This window comes from Ctenocephalides felis, unplaced genomic scaffold (assembly GCF_003426905.1).
Source record: "Ctenocephalides felis isolate EL2017-DRISC unplaced genomic scaffold, ASM342690v1 CF-g0.4_SCAFFOLD_01886, whole genome shotgun sequence".
NCBI classification, from domain to species: domain Eukaryota; kingdom Metazoa; phylum Arthropoda; class Insecta; order Siphonaptera; family Pulicidae; genus Ctenocephalides; species Ctenocephalides felis.
In genome coordinates this window covers 109,265,538-109,276,938 of record NW_020538040.1, presented here as the reverse complement: position 1 = coordinate 109,276,938, position 11,401 = coordinate 109,265,538, and the positions used below count along the sequence as shown (strand labels likewise).

General features: G+C 35.5%; 2 protein-coding genes across 2 annotated transcripts; one reads left to right on the top strand and one right to left on the bottom strand.

Moving 5' to 3' along the window:
• Nucleotides 1-276: 276 nt before the first annotated feature.
• On the top strand, nt 277-1,981 carry LOC113375677. The gene is made up of 2 exons (XM_026615613.1): nt 277-1,878; nt 1,976-1,981. The coding sequence occupies exons 1-2, from the start codon at nt 277-279 to the stop codon at nt 1,979-1,981; spliced, it is 1,608 nt and encodes a 535-aa protein (XP_026471398.1).
• A 22-nt stretch (nt 1,982-2,003) lies between these two features.
• LOC113375676 lies at nt 2,004-9,584 on the bottom strand. The gene is made up of 4 exons (XM_026615611.1): nt 8,981-9,584; nt 8,378-8,881; nt 2,397-2,597; nt 2,004-2,014 (listed from the first exon to the last, which is right to left on the bottom strand). Exons 1-4 carry the CDS (start codon nt 9,582-9,584, stop codon nt 2,004-2,006), a joined length of 1,320 nt encoding a protein of 439 aa, XP_026471396.1.
• Between the last annotated feature and the right edge of the window lie 1,817 nt (nt 9,585-11,401).

Below are 11,401 nucleotides of genomic sequence, written 5' to 3'. Positions count from 1 at the left end.
CTGATTGCTGCAAACGTGGACTTAGTTAATGCATATAACTGCGTCCAAATACCTATATTAATGAAGATTCTGTCTGATATCAAGATGCCAAGAAGATTTATTCTTCATATATACCACCTCATATCAGACCGCAGAGTCAATCTCAGGTGTAACAATTTACAATTCGGACCACGTAAAATGAAAGAAGGACTACCTTAAGGATCCGTTCTTAGTCCGCTATTATTCAATCTATATACCTGCAAGTTACAAACCGAGCTAGATCTGGAAGTCAAAATTATGCAGTACGCGGACGATATTATACTTCTACATAAGGCTCATACTTTGAATGAGGCTATTGATAAAATGAATATAACAATGCAGCTCTTCCATAATTGGTGTATATCGTTAGGGTTTTTAATGTCAGAAAATAAAAGTACAATAAGCCTCTTTACAAGACATAGGAAGTCTATAAATCCAAACTACATCAGCATAAACAATTATGTTCTGAAGGTTGAACCTACAATTAGATGTCTCGGGCTACTTATTGATGACAAATTAAAGTGGAAACCACACATCGATTATCTAGTTTCTAAATGTGAAGAAGCACTGAATATTCTCAGGTTTCTTAATCACATAAATTATGGTGCTGATATCAAGATTTCTCTTAGAATATACAAGCAATTAATACTATCTAAGTTGGATTACGGTAGTTTCATATATGGCGACGCATCCAAAAGTGTACTTAGCAAACTAGACACAATCCAAAACAAAGCTTTGAGGTCTTGTTTGGGGGTCATGCGTTCCACGCCCATCAATGAATTACATGTTGAAGCTAACATGTATCCTTTACACTTGAGAAGGAGCTTGTTGGCTTCAAACTTCATTATAGATAGAATGAAATTTAACAACGTAGTATTAAAGGATGTGAATCAGATCAATAATGAACTGAACAGTACATATTGGAGAAATAGGAAGAGGCCTATTCTAGTAACTGCGTATCGTGAAGTGGTAGAAAAATGTAATCTCTTACAAACTTGGACAGCAACCTCAAGATTTCATTTCAAGTACAATGTTACTTCTTCTAATCTGAAAAATATAATTCTAATCGATTTTGCCAATGTGCACTATAGCGGAGATACCAATAAATGCAGGATGGAGGTCGAAGGAAGTATACGGGAAATATTTGAAGACTATGATATATTTTATACAGATGGTTCGAAGAATGCAGATGGTGTTGGTGCGTGTTTTTACCATCAGGGGACAAATTCCTTCACAAAATATAGACTAGATAAAGATGCGTCAATATATACAGCGGAAATGTACGCTATTAATAGGTGCGTAAAGTATATTGATGAACATAATGTAAAGAAGTCGGTCATAATCAGCGATAGCAGGTCTGCCCTTGAGGGCATGTTGTCGTTGTTAAAGAACCCGTCATTATTAACTTTAGATACATTAAATGACATACATGCGATATTATCAAAAAAATTGGAGTTACGCATTATATGGGTAAGAAGCCACATTGCGATAGCTGGCAATGAAGCGGCGGATAACGGCGCCAAAGATGCCATAAATACAGGGACTGTTGCTGCGGATGGAATATCATATAGTGATATAAAAAGATTTAACAGGGCAAACATACGGAATATTTGGCAATTGGATTTCCAGTTATCGATAAGAATTAAAGGTAGATTTTATGGTATGATACAAGGAAAAATTCCAGCCAAACCATGGTATGACGTATTTACGGAGTGTCGGCCGTTTTACGCTACACTATGTAGATTAAGACTAAATCATTCATACGCTCCATTCCACCTAAGCAGAATTGGGATCGATATCGATCCTAGTTGCTACTGCTTGGGTGAAGCGACTAGGGCGGATGCAGAACACATCATCATGGTGTGTAAACGTTGGGAAAGGGGCAGACAAAAACTATGGGAGGAAATAATAAAACATAAAATCTCCCTTCCAATTAATTTTATAACAATTTTAACAGATATAAGATTATATGGTGCTCTGTATACTTATATAAAATCTAATAATATAAAATTATAAATGAAATATACATAAGTCAGTGATATATATGTAAGACAAGACTAAGATATAGTGTAGATATAATGTATTATAGTATAAATGTTTAAATAAGATTAACTCATGTATATGGCTAATATACTAGCTTATAAAGCCAATAAATCATAAAAAAAAAACATATTCTCCCATTAACTCCGATCCCACTGACCGAATTAACCGTACTTTTCATAAATTTGTAAACAACTTAGTCTCTAACAAACAAATTACTCCACAAATCTCACTGACAATTAAAAACCTGCACCCTTACAACCCCAAACTCTACGGACTTCCTAAAATACATAAACACAACGTTCCTCTCAGACCTATCGTGGCTGACCTGAACTCACCTCTTTCAAAATTCTCCAAATACCTAAGCAACATACTCTCTTCAGTCACAGTCAAGTCTCGTTTCTTTACAAAAAACTCCTTTGAACTTGTCAACAATCTCCGCGATTCCGTTATTCCTGATAACTCCTTATTGGTTAGTCTTGACGTAGTATCCCTATTCACAAACGTCCCCCTACAATTAATTTTAGATGCTATCACTGCTAGATGGGACGAAATCTCATGTCATACAACGTTATCACTGCATTGGTTTCTCGAGTCCATAAAATTCATAGTTTCGAATACTTATTTCGAATTCAACGACCATTTTTACCTTCAAATATTTGGCACATCTATGGGTTCTCCTATATCTCCCTCACTCGCAGAAATTGCTTTACAACACTTAGAGTTGAAAGTTTTTAATTCCTACAATTTAGACCTTCATTTTTATTACTGATACGTTGATGACATCCTTAACTGTGTTCCCGTTAAAAATTTCGAACTCTTACTTCATAGTTTTAACTCATTTAATGAGCATCTCTCCTTTACGTTTGAAAAAGAACAAGAAAATTCTATCAGCTTTTTAGACGTAAAAATTATAAAAACCACAGACAATCGAATTATCACTAATTGGTTCCAAAAACCTCTTGGTCGGGTAGGTATTTAAATTATCATTCCTACCACCCTTCTAGCATGAAGATAGGCACTATTATTAATTTAGTCGACCATGCCATCCTACTCTCAGACAAACAATTTTGGCTCTCTAACTTATCCCTCATCCGCACAACTTTAATTAACAACTCATATCCACTGCACCTCATCAACTCCGTCACCTCCAACAGACTTAAAACCCTCAACAGTATGCATTCTTCTTTTTCCCCAGAAAAAATTCTAAAGACAATAACTATATAGGCAACGTTTGTTTACCTTACGTAAAAGAACTTTTTCCAGTGTGGAAAAAACTTTTTCATAAGGTAGACATCAGACTAACCTGCAACATAGATCTAACTCTTAAATCCCTCTACACAAACCTGAAATCTCCCACTAGTTTAGTACGTACTTCCAACATTGTCTACAAAATAAATTGCAATGATTGCCCTTCTACTTACATAGGTGAAACCGGACAAAATTTAATAAAAAGACTCAAACAACACGACACTAATTCGAAAAACCCCAACCAAAACCAAACTATGATAACAGAACACATAAAAAATTTCAAACACTCCTTTAACTTTTATAATGCCAGTATTCTCTACCATGAACGGAACACCATTCAGAGACGTTTTGCAGAATCTTGTTTCATATCAATATGTGATCACGCGGTGAACAAAAGATCGGATTCCTCCTTACTCTGCGATAACTACCAAGTTATACTAAATAATGTTTCCAAATTTATCTTCTCTGAACAAAACTAATTCTGACCTTACTAACCTTGCCAACACTTCCTAGTTTAACTTCGGCCTTGATACCCGAGCTTTACCTACCCATGCATAGCAAATTTTGAATTAACCTTAAAATTTTTTTATTTTAGATATTTGAGTTATTAGTACAACTACCTAGTAATACTAAATAACATTTCCAATTTTTTTCTCCTAATTCTAACCATACAAACCTAGCCTAACATTACTAGTTTCAACTCCGACCATTTTCTACCTACCCGCCCATAACAATCCTGGAATGACTCTTAAAAATCTCTCAAAACATGTGTTCATACTTGCCTCGGTACTCGCAAAGTGCAGAAGTCGTGGCAGAAATTACATAATTCTACTTACATTTTTGTTCAATAAAACTATCATTTTTCTGTTAACATCATACAAAAAATTATAAAAAATGCATAGTGTTGACAAGTTAGTTGTATAAATGTTAGTGCCAATCTCTAGTGCTGTGCACACTTCTCTATATGTAACCAACCAACTTAATATAAGTCCACTTGTATTTTATATGTATTATCCATCTTCATAAATATTTTGTTTGCTTTACATATATACGAGTTTACATATATTGTATGTTTATATATATATATATATATATATATATATATGTATTTGTATGTATATATGTATATATTTGTATATTACTTATTTACATGTATGTTTGTATGTATATACATATGTATATGTGTATACATGTATTTGTATATGCGTATATTTGTATGTATGTATATATATATATATATATTTGTGAGCATTTATGTACATGTGTATATATATGTATTGTATATATATATATATATATATATATATATATATATATTTGAATAGTCTTGAATTTGATGTTGATATATATGTTTAATTTGAGTTTAATATTCGGGCGTAACATCAATAAAAATAGTATGAGTTTTTTTAAAAAATTTTTATTTATTTAAAATCCATACGTTTCGGCTAGCATCTTAGCCATCATTCAGTGGTAATCAAGTTAACTATAAAAATTGAAACTAAATAAATTATATGAAAGGAAATTTCATGGAAAAACAATAATAATAATAATAGTAATGAAACACTTACAATTTTGTATCCTAATATAGCATATGAAACCATTATTAATCCATGGTATGAGTATGTGCACATTGATAAGATATGTATTTTTTAACACAAACATCACAAATGGTAAAACACACTAATAATCATGATAACTTGACAAGTTGTCGAAACTATGTATTTACTCTTCGGAGTTTAGGATAGAAATGTCACAACTTTCTCAAAGTAGTTTTTAGCATGTGTTGATATTTTTTGGAAAATTTAAAAGGCGATGGGATTTTGTTATTTTTTAAGGAATTTTGACACGCTATTAAGAAACCACGTGTTCGCTTCGTTCAGGGCCGTATTGTCAAAGCGTTTGTTTATCACTTTGTCGTTATGTAATTGTAAAAACAACCCCTCAGCGAATCTTCTTTTAATTGTATTCTCTTCAAAATGTAAAATTTTAGGGTTAAAAAAATCGATATTGTGATTTAAATTTTTAATATGCTCAGTTAACATTGTTTTAAATTGTTTGGGATTTTTTGAATTATTTTTGTGTTGATTAAGGCGTTTACTCAGGTTTTGGCTAGTTTCTCCAATATAAAAGAGTTCGCAATTAGAGCAATTAATTTGATATACTAAATTCCTGAGCCGGTCAAAATTGAACTTAGATTTCATTTGTGTAAAAATTGAACTAAGGGTTGCATCACAATTACATACCAACAGAATGCCACACTGTTGAAATAATTTTTTCCACGAGAAATATAAATCTTTTACGTACGGTAGGCAAATGACACCAGTATATGATTCTAAGTCTAAACGGTTTTTATGGTCTGTGAGGTCTTTTTGTTTGTTAAAAATGTAACTGCGTCTGTTATTTATGACCGAGTTGATTATGTTCGTAGGATATGAGTTGTTTTGTCAAAAGTTGTCAAATGACCACCGACTAATTACTAACTGGTACCAGAAACCAACTAGCTCCGGACGATACATAAATTACCACTCATACCACCCTCTTAAAATGAAAATAGCGACAATAATAAATTTAACAGACCACGCCATATTACTATCTGACAAAAACTTCTGGGACACGAACATTGACCTGGTTATAAACACACTGAAAAACAACTCATATCCTACGAACATAATCAACTCGGTCATAAATGTAAGTGTTTCATTACTATTATTATTATTATTGTTTTTCCATGAAATTTCCTTTCATATAATTTATTTAGTTTCAATTTTTATAGTTAACTTGATTACCACTGAATGATGGCTAAGATGCTAGCCGAAACGTATGGATTTTAAATAAATAAATTTTTTTTAAAAAAACTCATACTATTTTTATTGATGTTACGCCCGAATATTAAACTCAAATTAAACATATATATATATATATATATATATATATATATATATATATATATATGTATATATGTATATATATATATATATATGTATATATGTATGTGTGTATATATGTATATATACATGTTTATGCGTATATGTATGTGTATACGTGTATAGCTATAGTTACATAGATAGTTTTTTTTTTTTTTTTTTGTATAGCGAAGGAAATGCTTTTATGCATCCCAGACCGGTCTTCTGTCTGGGTATGTCGGACTCGATACCGCCCTGGTATAATACCGACTAAAACCTCCGCTTTGCCCCTGCCTCTGGTCCCCACGGAAACCGCCGTTAGGCATTACTTCGTGGGGGGAGGATCTAGAATGTTACAATTCTTAACTTGTTATAAACAATGTTATGATTCATAAACATTATACTTATCTTTTAAATGGGCGAAGTCCCATTCGCCCTTTCTCTCTCTATAGAACGCAGGTCCATTAAAACGTCTCTCGCAAATCTGTCTATGGCGTTCCAAGCAGCTTCACTTGTCAGCATCACTTCAACAACATTACCTGGGGTAATTGTGCGTCTCAATGTCTCCTCCACATCATCCCGTAGAGCACCAAATCGCGGGCACACGAAGAACACGTGCTCAGCATCTTCGATTTTGCCCAAACAATATGGGCAATCCGGCGAGCTATCGTGCTTGAATCGGTGTAGGTAGGCTCGAAAACAGCCATGCCCCGATAGCATTTGCCTAGTATAATAGTTTACTTCGCCGTGCTTGCGACTTAGCCGGACTTTGATGTTAGGAATGAGACGATGCGTCCATCTGCCCTTTACAGCGACATCCCACAGTCGCTGCCATCGGTCAATGCTGTTCTGCCGTTCTTCTAATCTTAACTTTTTAGGACACAGTTGTTGATGTCTTCTATGGTAAATTGTCCGTCTTTTCTCTGCTAAGACTAAGAGAGGCACAGTTCCTGAAATGACGCACACTGCTTCCGCCGATATTGTGCGAAATGCGCAAGCAATTCTTATAGCACTGAGACGGTATAAGGGCCCTGCCATTCTCCTCGATTTTTGAGATTTAAGAGCATCACCCCATATGGAGATACCATATGTCAGCACCGAAGTAATAACTGACGATAGTAATATCCTTCTGGTTTGTTTAGGACCTCCAATATTAGGCATCAGTCGAGCAAGTTTCGTCCTAACTATTGACGCCTTAGCACTAACGTGTTCCACCTGTTGATTGAAATTCAAACGAGCATCAAGCATTACGCCAAGGTAACAGATGTGAGGTTTTGACGTGATCTCAAGATTTCCTATCTTTAGCTTGATGGTCTCAATTCTTTTCCTACTAGTGATAAGAACAGCTTCACTTTTTTGTTGTGCTAATTGGAGATTCATTGTTCCCATCCACCGATTAATTTTTCTGAATGTAATATCGAATAGGCTTACGATGTCATCAATTTGTTTGGAGACAACCACTATGGCAACATCGTCTGCATATGCTACTAGTTTCACACATTCTGGAAACTCTAGTCTCAAAAGGCCATCATACATAATATTCCACAGCAAAGGGCCTAGAACAGAGCCCTGCGGCACACCTCCTGTTATATTATATTCTTCTGTACCATCGCGTGAATGGTACATTAGAATTTTGTCTGTAAAGTAGCTTGCGACTATATTGCATAGGTATGCTGGCACGTTCTTGTCACGGAGTGCATTCATAATGCAATCCCAGTTTGCAGAATTGAAAGCATTTTTTATATCCAATGTAGCTACAAGGCAGTACTTTTTTGAACCCCCCTTCCATCTGGTTCCAGCAATTGCCTCTTTGGCGGTATTAACTACCAAGTTTATAGCATCGATAGTTGATCGCCCTTTGCGAAAACCATACTGATTGTCTGCTAGGATTGGATCAACTACTGCATCTATTCTTTGGTGAATTATTCTTTCAAAAATTTTACCCGCTGTATCCAGCATGCATATTGGACGGTAGGATGATGGTTCATCTGGTGGTTTTTTTCCTTTGGGAATAAGCACTAGTTTTTGCTGTTTCCATTTTTGTGGAAAAACCCCTTCTTTCAGGCATGTATTATATGCATTAGGAAACATTGTCGGAGATGTCATAATTGATGTTTTCAAGGCAATATTAGGAATTCCATCTAATCCCGGTGCCTTGCTATTACCAACGCGATGACAAGCTTCCATCAGTTCTTGCAGTGTTATAAGTGGAATATTATTCTGTTCTACATGTGTTACCTGGTAGTTCAAATTAGGTTGTCGTGGAAACAAAGTAGTTACTTTTTTATTCAATAGTCGTGGGCAAGTTGGTGAAGGTACTGGCTGGCTTTTGAGGCGAGACATTACAGTCTTATAAGGTCTTCCCCATGGATTTTCCTCGACTTCATCCAAAAGTTCTTTCCAGCACCTAACTTTACTATCTTTGATAGCTTTATTTAGTTGTCTACGTGCTTGTTTATATTCCACTACCAGTTGTGCAGAATTACTGAGACTATATCCACGCTGAGAGATCCTTCTTTTCTTTAGGCACTCTTTACGAAGAGAGCTGATTTCTTCAGTCCACCAGTGCACAGATTGTCTTTGATCTATGCCATGTTCACGAGTCATACTGATATCACAGGTTTCGGTTATTCTCTCCATCAGCTCTCTAGTATGCTCCTCTGCGTGTTCTGAAATTATAGGTTTGCAATTTAAGGCAACTCTCATGGCGCTTTCATCAAAAGATTTTATTTTCCACCCAATGGCTTTAGATATTTTCGCATTTCTACTAATGTTTCTATTTGTTGATATTTCCCAGATGATTGCATTGTGGTCACTAGCAGTGTAGATATCTAATACCTCCCAATTGCAAATTCCTCTGACGAGGCTATTGCTAACAAAAGTAAGGTCTATTATTGAGCTTGCACTGCCCTTTTCAAAGGTTGGTTTATCACCACTATTAAGTAAAACCACGTCAAGTGCATTGAAGGCCTCCAAAAGTGCTTTACCTCTTGCATTAGTCTTCCTACTTCCCCAGTCTACCGCCCATGCGTTAAAGTCACCGGCTATCGCTACGGGGTGGTGTCGTTTTGCATCCTCCACAAGACGATCTAAAAAATCGACAAAATCTGGCAAAGAAAGACTAGGTGGAGCGTAACAGCTGTATAAATGTATGCCATCTAATGATGCTGCGACAAATCCAGCGTTGCTATTGTTAACAACATTTTGGAAACAAAATTTGCCACAGGACCAAATAATGGCTTTGGTGGTACTGTCCGTTTCCCATGGCCAATCAGTTAGGTGTTTGTAAGGTTTTGATAAGAGGGCAACATCAATTTTCATATCTCTTACCGTCTGCATAAACAAGTCGTGTGCAGCCTCACAATGATTCATGTTTAGCTGTATTATCTTCATGCTTTTACGTCGTTCATTATTTCTCTATATGGCCTCCCTATATAGAGGACATCTGTGAGTGCCGGCATGATGTGCTACATTTTCAGAGTTTCCATTTTCAGCGCATAGTGCACATTTTGCTGCATTTATACAGTTGGCTATTTTGTGACCTTCTTGTCCACATCTAAAGCATAGATTGGTCCGATTCACTTCGCTCTTGCACTGTGATCCATAATGTCCGAATAGCCAGCATTTAAAACATCGAATTGGTTTCTTGATGATTTTAATTTGACAGTTGACCCATCCAATTCGTATTTTGCTACTTTCTTGCTTTGAGCAGATCGTGTACAACTGCCGCTGGAAGAGCTACAGTAGCAATCTGGGTACCTCTATATGCCTTACGAAGCCTAATTTCTTCTGCTGCTGCTGGTGTGTTGGAGGCTCCCCCGGTTGCTTTTTGTAGTGCTATCTGGATATCAATTTTTGAGGTTTCATCATCATATCCCTTATTTCTATAGTTTCTTGGTGCCCCTTATAAATAACTTCGGCCTCATCCTTTAACACACCTGCGATAATCTGTTGCAGTCCTTGGCCTTTGTCCTCTTTTCTTAGAAATAGTTATCAACAAGTCTCCATTTCTGGTTTTGTTTATTTTGTCTACTGTCGTATTTACCTTGTCATCAGGGACATCATGTTTGATGCGACGTAATATTTCGGAATAATTAACTTTTTCGGTCGGCCGGATTAATAAGGCATTTGGTTTTGGAAAAATTCTATGATTTTTTATCATTTTATGGTTAGAGTCCTGTTCTGACAGATGTACCCTTGCTTCCTTTTTTTTGTCTTTTTCTCGGCTGAACTTTATGCCAGTCATTTACCTCGATTTCTTCTTCATTACATATTTCTATGATCGTCTGACGTCTTGGCAAACCTTTTTCTCATTAACCTGATTATTGCTTATATGTTGTGAGTTTCGGTTTCTTGTGGCTTTGCTTGTGTCCTGCCGTACACTTTTTCTATAGGGGCTGTCTCACAACATTGCACTTCATTTATCATAACTTCCGTATCATCCGTGGTTCGGCCTTTTTCCTCTAACAATTGGTTGTCTAAATCAATAAATCTTTTAATTACGGCCGCTATGTTGCCTGTTTTTATTTTTTCACCTCTTTATGTATGTTTGACTTTGATTTGACAATCATATGCAGTTCATTTATCAGATTCTCAAGGCACTTCAATGACTCATTCCGTTGTAAAATGACATTTTCCGGAATTATATGTGACAGTTCAGCCACTGGTTCTACTTTACTAGTCACACCGTCGCATGAGCTGGTCAGCGGGTTTTGGGCTATATCTGATATACCTGGACATAGCGTTTTGTTCAAATTATTGTGTGATTCATTGATTGCATCACCAGCATTGTTTGACACTATGTCCCCTCTGATGGGGATCATTTTAACAAAAATTCTACCTGCACCCAGAGGCGAGGATCACTCAGCTCACTGATTTATTAGTAACTTATTAAAACTGATGGAACTAATTATAAATTTTGTACGTCAAAATAACTAATTTCTGACGTGAGAAAAATTTCTTACATAGATAGGTATGAGTATATGTTTGTTTCATACATGTACATGTACGTCGTTGTGAATATGCATGCACGTTGCATATATGTATATACGTATATTTATATATGTATAGTCGTCCATGTATATGTGTACATATATAGGTATATATTGTTGTATCTGTATATGCAATGTGTATATATATTTTTGCATGTGTGTGTATATGTATATATGCATTTGTATATATATATATAT